Source organism: Paroedura picta, chromosome 11, assembly GCF_049243985.1.
Source record: "Paroedura picta isolate Pp20150507F chromosome 11, Ppicta_v3.0, whole genome shotgun sequence".
NCBI lineage: Eukaryota > Metazoa > Chordata > Lepidosauria > Squamata > Gekkonidae > Paroedura > Paroedura picta.
This window is the reverse complement of record NC_135379.1, coordinates 17,728,026-17,750,005: the sequence shown is the minus strand read 5'-3', so window position 1 is coordinate 17,750,005 and position 21,980 is coordinate 17,728,026. Positions and strand designations below refer to the sequence as shown.

The following is a 21,980-nucleotide window of genomic DNA, read 5'->3' as shown; positions in this document are numbered from 1 at the left end:
GGGGACCCAATGTTGGACAAGCCACAACAAAGAGTAGCCCCGCCGTCTTGTCTCGTCCCCCACCCGTCCCCGCCCCACCCCCGCCCGCCCCCGTCCTTTACCTGTTGGTGGCCATTGGAGGGGCGACTTGGAGAGCGGCGCAAGGAGACCGGAGGGATCGCATCGCCCGGGGGGCCGCGTCGGTGGCGGCTTTGACCTCCTTCTCCCAGTCCCTGTCAAGCGAGCGAGACAAGCCCAAGTTGTCAAAGCGCACCCAGGAAGGCGGAGGGACCAGACAAGGGGTCCCGAGGGCGGAAAGCCGGACGGGGAGGGGGGAGAGGAGGAGGAGGAGGCGAGAGCAGGCGGCTCTTGTTCCTGGATCGAGGGCGCCTGCCTGCCACCCTCCCTCCCGCCGGCGCCGGGTTCCCCCCTGCCCCTTCCCGGCCGTGCCCTCGGGGACCCCCCCCCCCCCCGCGCCCCCTACCTTGCCCGCGAAGAGCCGTCGGCGGCCAGCCACGCGAGGCACAGGCAGAGGAGCAGGCTGCCCAGCAGCGCCGTCAGCGCCAGGAGCGCCCGCATCGTGCCGGCCGACAGGCAAGCCCAGCCCCGCGCCCACGCCGCCGCCCGTCGCAGCGCAGGCGACCCCGTCAGTGGGGCGGCAGGCGATTGCCAGCGCCGGGTCGCTGCCGCCTGGCTCCTCGCCGCTCCGCCCCCCGCCCGCCACTGACATCAGCCTCGCCTCCCTCCCCTCCCCTCGCCTCCCCTCCCTCCCATCAAGGCGGATGGAGCGCCTCCGGCGGCATCCCAGCCCCGAGCATCCCTGGGGGCAGCGGCGCAGACCGGGCCAGGCGAGGCGAGCCCCGGGGGAAGGGGGCGCTCTTGAGTAGAGGTGGCGCCTGGCCGGCAGGCTGCCTCGACACACACACACACACACACAGCCCTCCCGCGGCCAAGGACTCCGGGGGAACCAAAGGAGCTGCCCCCTCCCGGGCCAGGCCACTCCTCTCCCTCGACTCGGACCGGCAGCTGCCCGCCGAGCAAAGGCTCTCCAGCTGGGCCCCTTCCCGTCCGGCCCGGTCCGCTGTGGAACTGATCTCCTGCAGCTAACAAGTTTCCCCTCTATTCCCTTGTCCCTCCCAGCCTCGAATTCGAATCCTGCCCGCTTGAGCAAGAGACAAGCGGTCTGCTGCACCTGTTCCGTCTTCATCTATGTGGAAACAGCCCTGGACTCTTTCCTAAGGCTGAGCATGCCCAATGTCTTCAGAGGTCTCCGTTTCTTGAGCCTTCACCATCCCTGGTCAGCCTCCTCTGAACATAGCGGCATAGACCTCAGCCATTCTCTCTCATCCTAGATCCTGCAATGGAAAAAAATTGAAGAGTGCAGAATGACCGTAAACCTCTTTGGGTCCCCACTGAGGAGGAAAGCAGGGCGTAAATGTTTAAGGACTTAAATAAATGTTGCCAGCTCAAGGTCAGCCAGGTTTCCCCATCAATTAGCAAGACATCCAAACTTCTGATTGTACGTTTTCCGATAAATCCCCACCACCACCACCACCCTGCCACACTGAAATTCCCTCTTTCCCCAACTGAAACACAAAATTAGTGCCCCTACCCAGCCTTCTGAAATTTTGATTGGGTGGGGGGGGGGGGGATGAGTCCAAGATCAACAGGCATGAGTTAAGACATCAGCTTTCTCATGATTCTGTTAAACAGTCCCCCCTCCAACTCAGAGTTTCTGGGATATGGAGATTTGACTTGTACGATAGTTGGGTGGTTATATTAATAGAGGAATACAAAATTATTACAAGGCGGTCACATTCCCACCATTCACAGAACTCTCCAGCTTGTTGGACTATGCAAGATCAGCATGATTCAAAAGCATATGAAGAACATTCTACAGGGGGCATCAGATGTGCACTCAGCACAGTTAGATTAGGGACTTCCTGATATTTTTCAGACCCCCCCCCCCCCCCCCCGTGTCTTGATCGGCTTTTTTTGTACCAGCCAATTGGTTGAATTTTTCTAGTTTGGATCATGACCAAACCATCAGCTACTTTAAGCACCCTTGCCTCCCTGCTTGCCTCCAGAACAGACTGAACAGACTCTCCTCTTTCTCTACACGGTTATTCCAGCTACCTTCAGCAAGGTCAGTGGGAGAAAGCAAAGCAATACTTCCCTGAGCTCTTTTTAATTTTGTATTTTGATGGGCATTTGCATTATTTTAAAGTTTTCTGTGTGCTGAGCCATTTTGAAGAGAATAGCTGAAAAGCAAGGTAAAGTACAATAAACAAGTTAATCATGAACACTCATGATGCAATCAGACTTGAGCTAAGTTCTCATTTATCTGTTAGTGACTGCTAAAACAAGTAACACCTGGCACTTGGAATTGTTGCATTGGCCAGAAAGAACGCTCACTCATGTTGCTGGTGTTTCTCTTTGACTTTCTGTTCTGCATTAGCAATGACCATGTGTTGATGTAGATAGCCCATGTCATGCTTTAGTCCTCAAGTGTGCAAATGTGCCCTATCATGTAAGAACCCTTGCAGGACTAGTCTTGTGGCATGGAGTTCACAAGAACTTTCTGAAGGGCATGTTGAAGGTCATGCAATCTACAATTCTCTAGGTTTCCTTCAGGGAAGCCTGAACTGGATTTGTTTAAAAACCCTCATTGCAGCTGTGGAATATTCCATTCCTCTTCCATTGTGGGATGTTGAACTTTCTGCAGGAAAGTGTTGGCTCTACACTGCCATCCATAAAAACTGAGGAGTGAACTCTGCTTTATTTCTGACTTCCTGAAACCTTGGTACAATGTGTGAGAAGGTCAACAACAACAACAACAACCTTTATTGGCATAAAAATAAAACAAAGAATCCAGTCAATTAGTTCTTAAATTCACGCAGCTTAATTGCCATTTGTAAGAATTTGGCCACTTTATCAATTGTATCTGGATCCTGATTGGAGAGAAGGAACTGTACCTTACATTTATCAGAGTAGGCAATACAGTTAACTAGGAGTGGGTCTAGAGCTTTAGCCCGAATGGCATTGTATATAGGGCAGTAAAAAAAAACGTGCTGTATGGTTTCTATAGAGCCTTGTTTACATGGGCAGTGTCTCTGTATGTAAGGGATCTTCTGAAATCTCCCCGCCATGACTGCTGATGGGAGAATGTTAAACCTAGCAAGCATAAAAGCCCTGCGTTGTTGGGGAATAACAAGATGGGAAAAATAGAATGCTAATTTATCAGGTGCTGGAGAGATACCCAGGAAAAGTGGGGAGCACGTTTTTCTAGCTGCTTCATTCAGTGTTTGAAGTTCGACATCTAATATTCTGCGTTTTATAGTTTTATATATTGATGTTGCAGGTGCTAGGGCCAGTGAATCCAAAGAGATGCCAAGCATTTGGATTTTCCGCTCAATATAATTAAACCAGTTGGAAGTCTGTAGTTCTGAGAGCATTAGAGAAGTGAAACTGGCGGAATCAGAGTTAAAGACTAATCGCAGCCAAAACTTAATAGTAAGCAGCCAAGCCCTGGTCTCCAGCAGTCTTAGGTTTGTTTCCAAACAGAGAGCAGCATAAGGTACACAATTTGGGATGCCCAGAATTCCTCGCAAAAAGGAAGATTGAATGCTTTCAACTGCATTGTTGAAAGCACTTATCCATAGAGGGATTCCATAGAGGAGCTGAGAGCATGACTTAGCATTAAAAACTTTGAGAGCTGCTGGTACAAATTGGTTACCCTTGGTGTAAAAGAAGCGGGCGACAGCCTGAGCGCTGTTCCTTGCAGTGTTTATTATGTACTTCCGGTGTACAGTCCAACTCGCATTGTAATGAAAGTGTACACCCAGGTATTTAAAATGCCTAACTTGCTCAATGATGTTCCCTTGGATGTTCCAGCTAAAAGGTTTCCATGACTTTGCAAAGACTAGCACTTTGGACTTCTCATAATTCAGTGTGAGTCTATTAGATTCACAATATGTGAAGCATTGATGGAGGAGGCGCTTTAGTCCAACTCGTGAACAAGACATAATGACAGCATCATCAGCATAAAGTAAAAGTGGAGTATGTAGAGAGCCGAGTTTAGGGCAATGGCCATCTACAGTAAATAGCGATGGAGCTAAATCATTTAGAAAAAGGTTAAATAAAAAGGGTGCTAGTATACAGCCCTGTTTAACACCCTTATTAATTATGATTTTTGGTGATAGTTTCCCTTGGGGGTTAAGTCTTACCTGACAGCTTGTATGTGAGTATAGTTTCCTTATTAGGAAAAGTAACCTTTTATCTATATTCAGATCAGCCAACTTATTCCATAGCAAGTCCCTGGGGATGGAGTCAAATGCTCCCTTAAGATCCAAAAAAGCCGCAAAAAATTTGGCTCTGTTTTTACTGCTATATTTATTAACTAAGTGAATCAGGGTGGCACAGTGATCTAGGGTGGACTTTCCTGCACAAAACCCAATTTGTTCAGGGCCAAGGATCTTATTTTCAGAGATCCATTTGAGGAGGTTGTTTAATAACTGTTTGGCATAAAGTTTTCCTATGACAGAAAGGAGACTGATTGGTCTATAGTTTTCTGGTAGAGTAGAATCTCCCTTCTTAAAAATAGGGACTAAGATTGCATTTGTCCATGCTTTTGGCATAATGCCAGATTTGTTAATCATAGTGAATATGGCAGCCAGAGGTGGAGCCCACCAATTGGGGTGGGTCTTCAGTAATTCAGGAGGGATTACATCAGGGCCGGGTGCCTTCCCAGACTTTAATTGGCTTATTAATGCTAGAATTTCCTCAGGTGATACTGGTGGCCATTCTGGGGCATCTGTTACAAATGGTTCTGTGGTCTCTTTCATATCTGTCCTCTCTTCATAGAAAAGGTTCAAAAAGTATTTGTACCAAATTTCAGAAGGGATTATTATTGTTAATGGAGGTTTGCTACCAAAAGTATTTGAAATTATTGCCCAAAACTGCCCCGTTTTGTTGGCTGTTGTGGCCCAGATTAATTTCTCCCATTGTTTTTCGGTAGAGTTCTGAATTTTTATTCTTACTGCATTTTTTAGTTGTTTTTTTAATTGAAAAAATTCAGGAGGTAAGGAAGATGCCATGGAGCAGCGATATTGATGGTAAATAATACGTAATCTGGATTTTAAATCATGGCATTCCCTGTCGAACCAGCAGCTAGGATGTTCATTATGGGGTTTGGTCACAATTTTAGTTTTCTGAGAGAGTTGGTCACAGAGGTTGGAAACTAAACTGTCCAATAGTTGTACAGCTCCCGATGGGTCATCAGCATTAATTAAGGAAGATCTTATCTTTCTAAACAGGTCTGATGCTAAAAGGTTGCCAGCTTTTTGATTAATATTATGGGACCATGGGATTCTGGGTAAAGTAACTGTGATTTCTTCTGAAATTAATGTTGGTTTGGTCAATTTATGTTGGCATTCAATGTTGATGGTTAATAGGAGTGGTAGATGGTCACTATCTGTCCGGCCACCAACGCGAAAATCCACTACATTATTCTTCAGGGAGGGAGAAATTAGAATATAATCTATAACACTATTGCCTCTTAAAGAAGTAAAGGTAAACTCACCTAAAGGGTCATAATATGGAAGGCCATTCATTATTAACCTGTCATGTTGCATGCAGTACTTTGAAAATAAAATACCTGCATAATTTATAATTAAGTCTTTCGAGTGCCTCTCAAATGAGAAGAAATTTGGTAAAGATTCATCAGGATCCAAATTGAGTGCCGTCGTCAGTGCAAAGTCATCTTTGCCTATCCTGGCATTAAAATCACCCACAATGATCATTTCAGTGGAGGGGTAGCGCAGCTCAAGGTCCGTTGTAAAGGTGCTTAGACAGTCCCAGTGGGAATGCAGAGAGACTTTATCTGAATAAGGGGGAATATAGACATTGATTAGAATAAAGGCTCTGTTACTTAGGTTAATTAGAAATGCCTGAGCTATAGGGCTACAGTCAGATAAAACAGTCAATTTACAGTCTAATTGTTGTGAAAAAAGAAGAGTTAGGCCTGCTTGGTGTCGCCCCCGTATGTTGGATCTGTGAGCGGGGACCGAATGGGACTCATATCCCTGGAGACATATTTTGGAGCTGGACCATGTTTCCTGGAAAAAGATAATTTCAAAGTCTCTAATAAAGTGTAAGAATTCATGGTCATTCATCTTGTTCTTCCAACCAGCAATGTTCCAGGATAAGATCTTAATAAATGGGGACGGGACATCCTTCCGCAGTCAATCAATCTGGATTATCTGTTCCAGTTCATTGTTCACATCCAGGAAAACACTGCCATTCGCTTGGTCATGATTTTTACTCCCCAAGGTTGCCAGAGGTTGCACTTCATCAGCAGCAGCAGCTCTTCTTTGGGTCAAATTGGATCAGTTCCAGAGTTAGGGATCAGGTGCTCTTCCATCTCAGATATCAAACTTGCTGGGCATTCTGTTCCCTGTAAGATGTTTGAGGTCACCTTAGAATCAATCTTCACATGAGGTATGGGATGTACAGGAAGTTCAGTCAAAGCTGGAGTGTCATTCATACTTTTAAGGAGTGTTGATCTAAGCTTCTCAAGTCTATCAGTTATCTGTTGTTGTTCAATGGCAGGTAGCTCCTTAAAGGAATCCAATAAATTCTCTTCCAGTTCTAAATGACCAGAGGAGGATTTCCAAAGTGAAGGTGAGGGTTCAGATGCTTCGGTCAAGTCGATCAGGTCCATCTGGTTTACCTCTGATTTTTTCTCACATGAGTAGGTATTATCTACACATTTAGATGAGTTAAGTTTGCATTTGTTAAAATTAGGTATTAGTGGAGATAAAATAGCATTTGTAAAAACTCGGTCTGGAAAGATTCCTTTTGTTTTCAGGAAAGACCTCCGACGAAATAATAGCCCCGGAATTTTAGGGCTATTAAAAGATAATAAAACTTTCTGGGTTTGGTTAAAATGGCTTAGTGATTCAACAGATATTAGGTCTATATTTCCTGTTCTCAAAAGAGTCCTTAAATGCTGTTTAGCTAAACCTTTGAAACGCCAAGATGGAGTTTTGCCATTGAGACTGCATACAGTTAAACAAGCTTTGTGTGCTTGTAAAGTTAGTTGGTAATGTTGTGCTAACCTCGTCTTTGCTATTGGGGTTGGAGATTCTCCTAATGTGATGATTGGGTTGTCTTTGGGGAGCTCCTTAGCTGTAATTAGGTTGGAATCCTCCACAGGTGTTTTGGGCCTCGATTCGATTAAAGAATCCAGCTTAAGATGTAAAGTTCTTAATTCACTATAGATTAGCTCCACTGTTTTTGCTGTTAAGGAGGATAAGCCCAATGATATATTGTCAGTTATCTTAGTCTCTGCTTCACCCCCACAGGTTTCCAGGCTGTCAGCTGTAGCCTCAGCGTTTCTCATGATTACCGTCTTCCCGAGATTTTCTGCTGCGTCATCAGTAGACGCGTCTCTAGGAATAATATCAGAGTGGTCGGCCAGGCTTGCATATCGGGTGCTAGTAAGAGTTTGGGAGGAAAAATAGTCCTCAATCTTTGATTGTTTTGGAGCTGGTGGGGGGGAATTTTCTGGGTCTCTTCCACGCTTAAGAGGCCCCATAGAGAATAAAGTCACACCTCCCAGCAGTTCTGAATTAGCCTAGCCGGTATAATGAGTTTAGTTGTGATAAATTACCAACCTGTCGTAGAGGCAAACAGCATTCCAAGTACCGTCATAAATTCAGTTCTGTCTCTTGTTGTAAGAGCTAAGGGCAGGCGTGTGGTTCCTGATGCTCCAATGAACAGATATTTTTAGCATGTCATAAATTAGGTGGTTTTTGTCAACTAAGTACCTGCAGAGGGGGGGGGGGACCTTACCATGGTCCAAGGCATAATTTACTGAGTGGGCACTTTTATGTGCATGCGTGTGAATTTCAAGTTGCATCAACAAAAGTCTTTCTCGCTTAAGGAAAACTAATCTGCAGCAAGGAAACATGGGAGGTTTACCAATATTCCCAAGGAAATGCTGGCATAATTAAGATATACAGACCATATTAAGCACATGGAACCATTATGCTGTTTTGTGATAACTTTCAAACAGCCACACTGCATTCAGTAAAGCAGGAATGAAGACTGTGGTGAGATTAAGTACGTAACATAACAGGCCTAATGACCAAGTCAGTTTGGTGTAGTGGCCTCTAATCTGGAGAACTGAATTTGATTCCCCACTCTTCCATATGCAGCCAGCTTGGGCCAGCCACAGTTCTTTTAGAGATCTTTCAGCCTCATCTATCTCACAGGATATCTGCTGGGGGGGGGGGGGGAGAGAAAGGTAAGGCATGTTGTAAGCCTCTTGGAGACTCCTTCAAGTAGTAAAAAGTGGGGTACAAAGAAACAGCTTCTTCTTCTAATGCAGTGGTCCCCAACCTTTTAATCACCGGGGACCACTCAACGCCGGGGACCACTCACCGGGGACCACTCAACGCCTTTTACTGAGGACCGGTGGGGGGGGGGTAGTTTACTCCTCTACTCTCAACCACTGCCCTAACCCTCTCTGATCGCTATGGTAATGTTTAAACATCCCTTCAAAATAAGATACAGGTACGCCACAACAATGAAGTGTGTTGTAAAGGGCTGGGGGGGATGAAGCAAAGGGCTGGGGGGAGGGGGGGAGAAGGCGTCCTTCGGGGCCCACCTCCAATTAGTCGAAGGACCACATGTGGTCCGCAGCCCACAGGTTGGGGATCGCTATTCTAATGAACAAGGCCAGAGTTTTTGGACAGCTTCGGGTAACTTTAAACAGGAAACTGATTCTGTCTAAAGAAAATGCCCCCCCCCCCACACACACACAGATAATATGAAGTCAGCACTATCAGCCTACCCTATTCCTGTCTAGTGAATATGTAAGATACGCACATAAGAAGAAATAGAAAGATGTTCTGATCCAGTGACTCTGCATTTTAATAATAAGCGGGTATATGAAATCCTTTCACTAAAGTAAAATAAATAATGTACTGCCATTCAATGTTATAACTAGTTGCACGGTTTCCTGTTAATCTGAATGCTGGAATGCATAGTACTCTCAGTGCCTGTGTGATCCAAAGCCCTTATGGCAGCCATGAGAATTTTGTGTCCTGTGTCAGGCTTGGTCCACCTTTGTGAATAACTAGATAGACTGGGCCTGGCCAGGACCTCCCTGAATTCTGGGTGAGTTTGGTTAGATAGAGGAAAATGAAGAGTCACAGGAGAGAAAAAGTAGGACCAAGGCCGATGATGCAAAATCAGGTTATACATATACGTATACGTATACGTATACGTATACGTATACGTATACGTATATATATACATATACATATACATATACATATAAAAGGTAAAGGTAAAGGTATCCCCTGTGCAAGCACCAGGTCATGTCTGACCCTTGGGGTGACGCCCTCTAGCGTTTTCATGGCAGACTCAATACGGGGTGGTTTGCCAGTGCCTTCCCCAGTCATTACCGTTTACCCCCCCCCCCGCAAGCTGGGTCCTCATTTTACCGACCTTGGAAGGATGGAAGGCTGAGTCAACCTTGAGCCGGCTGCTGGGATTGAACTCCTAGCCTCATGAGCAGAGCTTTCAGACTGCATGTCTGCTGCCTTACCACTCTGCGCCACAAGAGGCTCTATACATATACATATACATATACATATACATATACATATACATATACATATACATATACATATACATATACATATACATATACATATACATATACATATACATATACATATACATATACATATACATATACATATACATATACATATACATATACATATACATATACATATACATATACACACACACTTAGATTGAAAAGATCTTTACTCCTTTAGAAGAATAAAGATGAACAGATTCTCCTGGCAAAGCCCGTTGATGAAACATATAGATATTTTTTAAAAATTAACTAAGTAATCAAATATATTTTAATTTGATTTTGCACCATTGGCCTAGGACCTATTTTTTCTCTTTTTTCTATTTCTTTTGATCTATATCTAACAAGTTAGCACCCAGTTGGCATTCCTATAACTCACTTCCTGGCAACAGGCAAAACTCAACAACATTTTTTATTTAATTTGGGGCATGGTACATAAGTGAAAATATTATGAAAGAATCTTGCCTCCATTTTATCTTTTTCTTGAAGCATAATCATGCACACTACTGTATCAACACAGGCTAACGTGAAATAATACGAGATTCTATTCCCTGGTTATACGTAGATCACTAAAGGAGAGAAATTACTGTATTGGTTTTAGGGGACTGGTTTTATGTGACCCACCTCGAGCTTCGAGGGGGAGGTGGGATATAAATAAAATGATGATGATGATGATGATGATGATGATGATGATGATGATGATGATGATGATGATGATGATGATGATGATGATGGTGGTGATGATACTGGAGCCCATTAAAATGGCTTACCAAAAGTAAGCAAATGACAGGCAGGGAGCATCTTCTTTGAAGACATGGACTTTCCCTGATCAACTGAGAGTTTCCTACATTTGTTTTTCAAAATTATCTTCCAGAAACAGCTGGCTGTCCCACTCTATATGGCTCACATACCATACTTTACTAATTATCTTATAATTTCAAACACCATGCAAAAGCATCTGTATTCAGATATCTCCTAAAAATAAAAGTTAGTTCATTTTCACTACTTTTTAATAGCAATAACTAAAAATAGCAGTTATGATTTTCTTATGCATTTGTTGGACCCTGGCCAATTCACTCCACCTTTGGACTCTATCTCTGCCTCTGTTTTTAGTTTAGTCTCAGAGACCTTTCACACTTGGGGTTCTAACACATTGTATCTCTTGTGGAGGGAAACCAGTCCCAGCATCCTACCCTTCCCTTGTGGGGTTGCCTGTTCTCAGGAGTGGTTTAAGGATGTGCGGGGCCTGTAGCACCGGAGCCAGTTTAAGGATTCATGGGATCCTAGCAAAGTACAATAGTGGCAGGAACAGCCAGACTGGGGGCAGAGGGGTCCCCCCCCATAGGAAAGAGGCCTCGATATGAATGTCCTTAAAGAGGGAACATGGGGGAGAAGAGAGGCTATGGCCCTGATCCATGGGAAGGAAGGCACTGTGGGTGGGGGCCCTTGCATGTGCTACATGGGTAAACCAGCCCTGCCTATTCTCCTCCTAATCAACTTCAACAGACTGCATTTACCTAAAGACAGAGATGGCCAATACGGGCTAAAAACAAGGTGTCCATATGGCCTAAAGACATCTACAATCAAGACCGTGCTCACACCAGGCAACAGGATAATATTGTTGAGGATCCCCCCCCATTCATACAATATAATTGTCTCCTGCTATAGAATTTTCATTACTGCATGGTCAATTCCATAACAAATTATTGATTGACTGATTTTATTTAGGTTGTTTGATTTTCCCTATTTAATTTCTGCTTCAAAACGATTTAATGTTGTTTGGTACTATCTTAAATAACATACATTTTGGATCTATTGTAAATCTGATTAAAATGTACAGTGAACATGTTGCCAGGATTTTATAGACGTCAAAATAGAAAGAAGAATTTTTAGAAGATGTTGCAGAATGGTCAAATAAAAATGATGGAATATGGGTCCATGGCAAAACTTACATATTTGATGCAAAACAGATTGATATCAGTTTTTAATAGAAAACGGAGTCCAATAGTAGAATATATCGATTGATAAAATGAGATGGAAAGAAATAATTGATTTATGAGATATGTGTAAACAATGGAAAAATAAACTCAGGAGAAAAAATAAGTATTTTGAAAAAATATATAAGATATATTGCTACGTTTCAGCTTAATGCACATAGTTCTGTTCCTGTCATGTCTTTTTTCTGAATTAAAAAAAACTATATTAATAAAAAGATTTATCACTGCACACACTTCCAGTTCAGGATCCAGATGCACCATTTTAAAGGGATGTCCTTGGTCTGTAGGGATTGTATGCTGTCTTGCTTCTCTTCCTGGAGTCATAGCTCTTGTTTGCAACCATAATATGAGAGCCTTGGCACCCCTGGGTATTTTAATTCTCCAAGGATTGTTGTGCCAGTTTACTTGCTGATCTTCATATTGCAAGTCTTTTCCTTGGACTCTTTTGGAATTACAAGCTAGATGTGTCTGGTTTAAATATTTTTGGAACCTCGTTTTGGTTTAATTGGCTCCATTCCAGAATTTGATTTAGGTTATACGTTGGCTCTCTAAAATTTATCATTTCCTTGATCTGAAGATTCAGAATTTCACAGAAAATCATTCTGCATTAACAATTAAATCAGTTATTCAGAGCTTTTACTCAAATGACTTCAGTGTCAAAACATATATAAGCTATGTACGTTAGACAGTTTCAATATTTTATCTTCCTTATTATCCATCTTACAGTAATTAGACCCATGATAACACTTATGTTTACTCTTACATGTAGGACAGGAGAAAATTGGTGACATAACTATGTGGCTTTTCTAGTTCATGGCAAGTCGTAACTTCAAAAGAGATGTCGGCCTTCTAGCGCTATGGAAAAGAGTATGACAATGATTGTCATTTTTTATTCCAGCCACAAAGCCACTAAAAGTCTTACAGCTGGTACAAGTCACTTATCATGGGCTTGCTGTTCCTTCCAGTTCATATCCCATTTTTGTTAGTGGCTGGAAAAATCTGTAATGTTCTATAACACAGAATATCTTCCACTTATTTCCTGGAGTTCCTTAAACAGATTTCAAAGTTCATATTTATCCCATGCAGTCCTCTGGCTATCTAATTGATGATAACCTAGATGAACCAGTGTTTCTTATTTTCTCAAACTCTTGTGTTGCCATGCGTAAGCTGATAAAACACACCCCAAGTAACATCCTCTAAGTTCTTCTGCCTGTTGGCAGAGTTTAAATGTGAAACACCGAGGAACTTAAACAAATAAAATAACTTTATTAAGACGAGACACAAACTTGGTACAAAAGGAGACCTAACTAACCATCTAACTGTTCTGTGTTCATTCTGTCAGTTGTGGAGGCAAGCAGGGAGGAAGCATGCTCAAAGGAGCAGGAAGTCTCCAAATGAGCCAATCTGGACACTGGAGAAGATTATTAGAAATACATCAGGAAGTTCCTACTCTATGCTAAATACATCTCTCCTCCAATGCCCCCTCTAGGACATTCTTCATATGTTTTTGAACATATGAACAGGCACACTACTGACCTTGGATTTTCTAACACTGCAAACAGCAACAGCCTTGGGCTAGGATTTCACAAAGAAGCCCACTGGCAATACAGGTACACTGATCTGTATCAGGCCATATCTATGACAAATTCTCCCTCAATGTCCCAGCATCTGACATTCTGGGTGACACTGTTGTTGAACAGGGACTTCCATTTTAGGACCACTTGCGTCTCTCCTCCATACATGGAGCCACCATGAGCTTACTCGGTCATAAGCGTCCCTAGGACCGGCTACAAAGGTATGAAAGCAACATGTAAAGGAGCCCAAGATGGGAAGCTTTTGCCTTGTAAATCCCAGCAAATTTAGTAGAATCCCAGGCAAGCATACATCAGATTGGCAGCCTCAGAACATTTCCCTGCCTGTGTTCTATTTTTGCAGGCAAGTGTATCTACCTATTTAGCCGTTCTTGCAGCAGAAATTCCAATTCCCTGGTTACCTTCAATCAGAGCCTCCAATTATATTAATGCTTAATTACTGTGCTGTCATGCAGTACCATAAAAACACAGCACTTGCACAAACCAGGAGCAAGCATCACAAAAGCAGGCGATCATCTGAGTAGTTGTGAACCAGGAGGAACGCTATTTTTAGAATCACAATTTTTGTTAAGTGCTTCCATTTCCACTCTCACTTTCCCACTTTCGACTGATTCGGTTCCTTTGGCATCTGTAAATGTTGCTGGACAGGTGATCTCACTGTTCCAATAAAGGCATCAGTGGCAGGATCCAAGACTTTAATCTTGTTCTGTTAAAATTCTTGGGAGTTTTGCTGCTCGTTTCCATACGATGAATGCAGAACCCCAAGAGAAGATTTTTTTTGGGGGGGGGGGGTCACATGAGTATAACCAAGCACATAACCAAGCACATCCACACATTCACTCTGCAAAAGAGAACATAAGGGCCAGCCATTACATGCAAGAAGAATGGGCCATAGTAAACACATGCCCTTCCTATATAAGGGCTAAAGTTCAACCCACAGCTTCCTTTCTAAGAGGATCTCAGGGCTGTGTGAGGCCATTGGTGCGATCCCAAAGAGCCTTGGTTGGCCGCAGCAAATAGTACTAAATTTAGACATTTAGACAAAGTGTAGCTGACAGCTCAACATCCAATCTGGTTTTGAAACTCTTGACCAGGGGTAGTCAAACTGTGGCCCTCCAGATGTCCATGGACTACAATTCCCAGGAGCCCCTGCCAGCGAATGCTTTTTTTCCGGTAGTGCGAATGCTGGCAGGGGCTTCTGGGAATTGTAGTCCATGGACATCTGGAGGGCCGCAGTTTGACTACCCCTGCTCTTGACCTTCTGAGCACGGCCAATGGTCAGTGTATGTATCATGTTTAGGATACTGTGTATAGAAAATAGGTATATATGGATCAGAATATATACGATGTTTGGAGACATAAGGATCAAAGCTTAGGATAAAATGTACTCCAGAGTTGTTTTGTGCTCTTTGGTAGCTCTTGAGGCTTGAGAAGTCGGTTTTATTGGTGAACCTTCCCTTCATGCATCAATCATGCGACTGCTGCGTGAATTTTGTTGAAATCAAAATCTAAATAGGAGAAGCTGGCGTGAGACTGGAAGCAGAGACACCATTTTAGAGTCTTAAAAGCACTCTGACATTTTGCACGCACATTTCCACTGCAATTGAGCTTAAGAGTTGCTACCTGGGAACCTGGCAGCTTAAGAACAATCCAGCGATTCATCCTATTGGTAGAGAAAAACAAAGAGGTTAGCAACGATTTTACTGCCACCACAAGATAATTGTGTCAACCGGATCCCGAGAGCCCAAATTGTGTGAGGAGGTAATAAGTATGCGTGATTGGGAGTCTGGTTCTGGGGATGACATGATGGCTACTGTATGGTCTGTACGCATCATTTCAGAAATGAAATAGAAAACATTCCGGTAGTGTGAATGCACATGAAATCTTATACCCAGAATTAAACTTTGTTCGTCTAAAACAGGGGTAGTCAAACTGTGGCCCTCCAGATGTCCATGGACTACAGCTTCCATGAGCCCCTGCCAGCAAATGCTGGCAGGGTCTCATGGGAATTGTAGTCCATGGACATCTGGAGGGCTGCACTTTGACTACCCCTAGTCTAAGAGGTGTCATTGGACTCGAATTTTGATTTCTTGATTCGGACCAACATGGCTACCCAACTGACTCTACTTTCATAACTCATGTGTTTGTGTATGGGATGGGAGGCGGGGTGGTATTACATATATATCACGTCCAAAGAAATAAAGTTTGAGCCCTGCTAGTCAGAAAGTTTTCAATATTTTTGGAACACTAGCAACTGATCTGTAAAATATGTGGATTCCTAGGAAGAATGCTGGTTATTGGTCAAACGAACAGCTCTTTATTGGTGATCTCAGCAGGGAGTACATGTTGTAGCAGGACACAACAAGACTAAAAAACCTCTGGGAAAACCCCAACTTGTATAGATACTATAGACAAAAGCATCTCCCGCAGCTGAGCCCGATTGGCTCAATTGCACTCGATTGGTTTAAAGGGATTGGTTCCTGCAGCGGGCAACCTCGCAGCGCATTGGCTGGTTTTGCATCTGTTTGAATCCTGCCTTGGACCTCAAGCTTGGTCCTCGGCAGATTCACATCCACAACATGATCCATGACAGTCATTATTGTCCCTTATCAAACAACTCAGCAGCTGGGATTTTCAGAGGAAGTATGGCATGCAAGATCCTTCATTGCCTATGCCTAACACCGTGAGTAGCTTCAGCTGCTGCTGCATCAGCCCCCATATTCAGAATGGCCTCTTGAGTGGGATCATAGGGTCAGGAAGCTTCCTAGTTCTTGATCGGAACAGAACAACAACACTGCCTTCCTTGAATAAGCCTCTTTCCACCGCCTGGTGTACGGACTGCTTATGCTACTTTTCATCTTTGTGACAGTTAAAGGAATTGCTCAGCCTCTAAAGGACTGTTTGGAAGACAGTCACTGTAGCATGAGTTATCGTTCAATGGGGAAACAAGGGAAAGAGTTGCATCAGGTCACCATTCATTTCCCTGCTGACCATGTTTGATGTACCATCAGCGATCTACAGACCGCAGTTTGAGAAACGGCAGCATCACCACCTAGGTAAATAAGAAAACAGCGAGTTATGGAGCCCAGATCTTCCCTTATTTTCTACATTGCCAGACAGAAGGGCTAGGAAAGGCAAGAGAAGAGGCGCCGTGGAGGCAGTTGCACATATACATGATAGATGTGTTCCACCTCAAAATGTGGCATAATATAAACACAGGCCTTCTGGCTTCATCCCATGGGAGGGGAATGTTAGAAATGGAACAGGGGTTATGCTGTGCTTGGAAATACTTTTTCACTGTCCTTCTTGTCAGGGTGAGAGAATAAACTATCCCAGAAAATAGTTACAGGACAGAAGAAACACTGGTAGGAAACACAAATGAAGAAGAAGAAGAGCTGAGTCTTATATGCCACTTTTTCAAAGCGGCTTATGGTCGCCATCCCTTTCCTCTCCCCACAACAGACACCCTGTGAGGTGGGTGAGGCTGAGAGTGCCCTGATATCACTGCTCGGCCAGAACAGTTTTATGTGGTGTGGTAGGTGAATTCCCTCCAGGCCAGGCTGGATTCTTGGTGTTTGTGTGGGATCACTTGGGCATGAAATTGGGGTCACTGTGGGTGAGCAGGTAGTTGTGAGTTCCTGCATTGTGCAGGGGGTCAGACTAGATGACCCTGGAGGTCCCTTCCAACTCTATGATTCTAGGACAGGAAGAGAAAGGTGTTTGTAAGCCATTCTGGGACTCCTCCAGTAGTGAAAAGTGGGGTATAAAAAAACAGCTCTTCTCTTCTTCTCTAAAATCTTTTTGACTTCCCATTTGATTCTGGATGCAGTTTCAAAAGCCAGCGTTGACCTTATCAGACCTGGAACTAGGATAGCTAAAGGACCCTGTGCTCCCATCATAAAGGTAAAGGTATCCCCTGTGCAAGCAATGAGTCATGTCTGACCCTTGGGGTGACACCCTCTAGCGTTTTCATGGCAGACTCAGTACGGGGTGATTTGCCAGTGCCTTCCCCAGTCATTAACGTTTACCCCCATGCAAGCTGAGTACTCATTTTACCGAGGCTGAGTCAACCTTGAGCTGGCTGCTGGGATTGAACTCCCAGCTTCATGGGCAGAGCTTCAGACAGCATGTCTGCTGCCTTACCACTCTGCGCCACAAGAGGCTCTTGTGCTCCCATCATATGTACCTACAAATCTCATGCTAAGAGGCTCTTTTGGGGATGACTCAGCTTACAGACGTTTGTTGGACAAGACCTGGAGAAATGGCCTGTTCTCCAGCAGCACTCTGGTTGCAAAATACCTTCCTCCAGTGATTTGGCCAGTGTTTTCTTTATTACATTTTTGATACCAAGTCAAAACCATATTATTTGCCCAAGATTTTAATTAGGCTGCTGCCTTCTTTTCATCGGCTTGTTATTTTTTATGGTCTCCTGTTCTATTTTATTGGTTTGGTTAACGTTTTTTTAATTGATATTTATTATTGTTCCATTGCATTTTATCTTATTTGAGGGTGGGGAATCTTTCAAAAGTTGATGTGCCAAGTGATTTAAATAAGCCAAATTATAAAAACAGGGAAGAAATACAAAGCCATCAAAGGCAGCTTTATGCCTTTGGGCCATTCCTCTGCATTCTCAGTTCCTTCTGTGTATAATATTTGCCATACAAACAAACCGATAAAAATGCAAACATCCTTTTATAATTATATATCAGGGAATTCTGGACATTGTCAAATTGCTCTGAGTAGTACATATCCTTTTGCTTGTAGGCATTTACAACCCACCCGTTGAAATCTGCTCTGCTACTCACACAGGCTACTCATACACATTCACAGCAAGAATTCTTCAGGAATTATTATGAAGCACGCTGGGAATGCAAATTGAGCACAGCACATTACATTCCAATGGATTCTAAGAATGATACTGAACACAGGAGACGTCATTAGCTCTAAAATGGCTGTCGGAGTAGCGACCAACACAGCTCATGATAATCAGCTCAACCTAGTGCGTATAACGCCTTCAATTTTTCCCACCGTGTCAATTATATTATATACAGTGGACATGCATCCAAACTTCATGAGTTTTGCATAGTTGAAAGAAACATGGGAAGGGCCTATGCTGCTAGGAAGATGAGATTCCGGCTCATGAGTGAACCAATGCTCTGAAGCCCAGCAGGATTCATCTTCCAGTGGAAAATGTTAGAATGTCATTGCCACTGACCTTTGTGGCAATTTTTAATACATTATAAGAGACAGGGAGTAAAATAGAAATGCATTTATAGATACATACAGTCATTATACCCAAATACTGCTCAACCCTATCCTTCTTTAGATATTTGTTTGCTGGATGTAGGTGGAAGGGTAGGATCTCCTGCCCCAGTGGCTGCACATTCAACCAGATATCTGTAGAGACCCTATGAAGACACCTTGATGAGATGCAGACCCTGTTTTTTTTTTACAGTGATCATATCTGCTGGGACTTTCAGACTTGTCTTGGTCCTGAGTTCTGCCAGAAGAATAGAGCTGCAGAGTAACAGAGCATTTGCAGTTATAGTTTACTTTGAGGTTTAAAAGGAATAATCTTTACTGAAAAGATTATACAGGATATACATCATTTTAATTTGCTTCAACCTCCTTACTGGAGTAATGCACAAAAGCTTAACAAGTAGTTGCAAAGAAACATATTGCAAGCCCCGATGGCTGGCTTTGCAAGCAGGATTACATGCCCATACATCAGCAGACGGAGAGAGCTGAGAGATTAAAAAGGGGCACTACCTCCTTGCTAGTAGAAAAGCTTTCTTCTCTTCCTGAAGAAAAAGGAAGTGGGTAGTGCCCCACCTTAAACAAAGGGATCTGCCAGCCATATGTTTAGGAAATTCCACTCCTTGTGGCTGCAATCCCACTTGTCACCATTTGGTGTCACTAGCGAGCACATATGTGCAGTTTAACAGTTCAACAGCTTAACAGCAATAACCCTTCAGGGTTGACTTAATCAAATTACTTAACCAAATTACTTGCTAATTGCAATTCCATCACCATCACAAAGAAACTACATGTGCATAAGTGCAAGAACTTCCTGTTTTATTTAGCTCAGCTCTCAGACTTTGGGAACAGGGCTTGTGGAAATAATCCAAAGCCTCACACCAACTATTGCTGTCATTGCACCAACAGCACACTGGCTTCCTGCAGATTTCAATGCATGATTAGCATGGGAACTCTATGCATAGATGTGTCATGCTTGGAGGGATGTGAAAAACTTTGATTCTAAATAAGCAAACTTTCTGGAATAAAGTTTCTTTATTAGAAACTAGATTGAAAGCCCATTGTATCTCTGAATACAATGGATGCTAGCAGACCGTCTCCTCCCTTGGGCCCATGGACAGCCCTCCTGGCAGGCCCCTTCCCCAAAGGCCTGGCATGGCATTGCGCGGGCCAAGCCTCACCCCCCCACACCTCCCCGGACTCGGCGTGGCCCAAGGAGCAGGCCCTCCACGTTTCTGACACAGTGGGCCTGCTCCTTAGGCTACGCCCAGGCTTCCCCCCTGCCCCTCGCCCCCCGCATAGTCTTCTTCTATGGTGGGAGACCTCCTTTCCAGACCCCATTTTCCACCACTGCTAAACAGGATTTAAAAATGTGAGTGAATTGATGTGATTCACTTTGGGTTCAAACCTAGAAATGACATCATTGTGCCATGGTGACATTCTAGGATTCACCCAGAACTCTATGGCTTAACCATAGAGATCTAGTTTAATCAAGAGATAGCCCCCACGCCCCATGTGATGATATCACTGCTAATCTTGCACCAGAAGTGACATTGTGTTCCCTGCCTCTGAGATTCTTCAATTGGGATGTCAGATCTGGCTAACAACCCAGCTGAGACCTACCTACCTACAGAATTGCCTCTCCTGATATGGTCTGATGTGCAAGACCCACTGAAGATGCTTACCTACAAACAGGTAGGAACAACACCTACTGGTATCTGACCAGTCTCTGTTTTTCCACCCCCCTTCAGTGGAATGACCTGCCTGAAGAAGTCAGGAGGGCTACCAATCTACTATAATTTCTAAAACAGAATTGTTCAGGAGGACATTTGTATTAAATATGCATTATTAATGTTTGCCGAGATGTTCAAAGTTGTTTTTATTGTTAGTTTTTATTCTATTGTTTCTGGGGGGTGGGGTCTATCATCCATCTTGAACCCCTGCAAGAACAACAGTGAGTAAATGAAGGGGAAAAGCCATTAGGAACCTTAATGGAATCAAGGGCTAACCTACCAATACTGTCCAGGGATGCCCATCACAGAGTCAGGTGCTATACAGCTCAGATCAGAAACTGCACAGAATGGGCAGTCATCCCTTCCTCCCTGTTGTTTGAAGGCTGATGGTCACAGGAGGAAACTGCAAGACGTTTGAGCTGTTTCATGAGCGCCAGATCCCCAAACTCTGCTCCTGGCAATCAGGTGACCGGAGAAAGCCAGTGCTATGCCAGCACATACTTCACAACTTCCAGGATCTGTCTCTCACTCCATGCATTTGCAATATGTATGTCACTTGTTGCTATGGAAGGCCCCAGGCTATGTGCTCTGCCTGCAAAGAGCCTAACAATGCATTCAAAGGAATGCCACAAGAAGACACACTGGGTGCTACGCATTTCCCAGCCCTTGCTTCCCCCGGGGTGTGATTGATTTAAAACGTGCCCTATCTAACCGGGAACATGCTACACAATGCCAGGGAAGGATGGGGAGCGTTAGTTGTACAGTGCTGTGAATATGCAAGGTGATTACGACAGATAAAACATGCCTGACACAGAGAGGGATAAATCAGCGGAGCTTTCAAAGGCCAGCAGATGCAAGCCGGGAGCACTGTTTCGCTGAGGTGGGAAGCTTCCCTGACTGAGTTACTGAAAATATTGTGCATGGCTGGAAATGTTTTAAAACATCTGCATTCAGACTGCACACCTTTACACCTGCAGCAGACTCATAACTGCTTTAGACAAACTCAGGAGGAGGGGGAAAATAGCAAGCCCTTTTTCCTGATTACTCTTCAGGAACTTTTTTTTGCCAGTTGGGTGCAGTGGTTAAGAGCAGCAGCCTCTAATTTGGAGAGCTGGGTTTGAGTCCCCACTCCTTCCCCACATGCAGCTCACAGGGTGATCTTGGGTCAGGCTCAGTTCTCTCAGAGCTGTCTCAGCCCCATCTGCCTCACAGGGTGCCTGTTGTGGAGAGAGGAAGGGTAGGTGATTGTAAGCTGCTTTGAGACCCCTTCAAGTAGTACACAGCAGAGTACCAAAAAACTCCCAGCTCTTCTTCTGTTATAACATTTGATTTGTTTAATTCACTTATACAGAGTCCTCGACCACATGAATGACCGACGGAATATTGCAAGCCAGTTTAACCCGCCCCTTTACTTTTAAATTAATGGTGAATATCGAAAATGCTACACAAAGGCAAATAGACTGTTCTAGTGTGTAGGAGAATATATTTTAAAATCTACTAATTTTTTTGTGTATATGAAGACCTGTATAATGTTCTGGTCACATATCTTAGGTTTTGATTTTTTTTAAAAATAACTTTCTAGCACTATTTCCAGAAATGCCATGCACATTGTGGTTTGTGTGCATGGGTTTTTAAATCTGGAGATTAAATACATACCTATTCAGTAACCATAACTGCCTGACTCACAAGCTACAGGATTTGGACCGGAGCCAGTCTACCTCAGTTAGAGCAACTGGAGTCAAATAGATTT

The 21,980-nt window shown here is 43.8% G+C and overlaps 1 protein-coding gene across 1 annotated transcript in view; it reads right to left on the bottom strand.

Moving 5' to 3' along the window:
- Positions 1–689, bottom strand: part of ST8SIA6 (ST8 alpha-N-acetyl-neuraminide alpha-2,8-sialyltransferase 6) — a 48,031-nt gene extending 47,342 nt beyond the window's left edge. Inside the window, exons 1-2 of the mRNA XM_077303037.1 lie at positions 464–689; positions 102–212 (exon numbers count right to left, since the gene is read on the bottom strand). Coding sequence (XP_077159152.1) covers positions 102–212; positions 464–558 — 206 coding nt within the window. The 5' untranslated portion in view covers positions 559–689. The remainder of the gene's footprint in view (positions 1–101; positions 213–463) is intronic.
- Between the last annotated feature and the right edge of the window lie 21,291 nt (positions 690–21,980).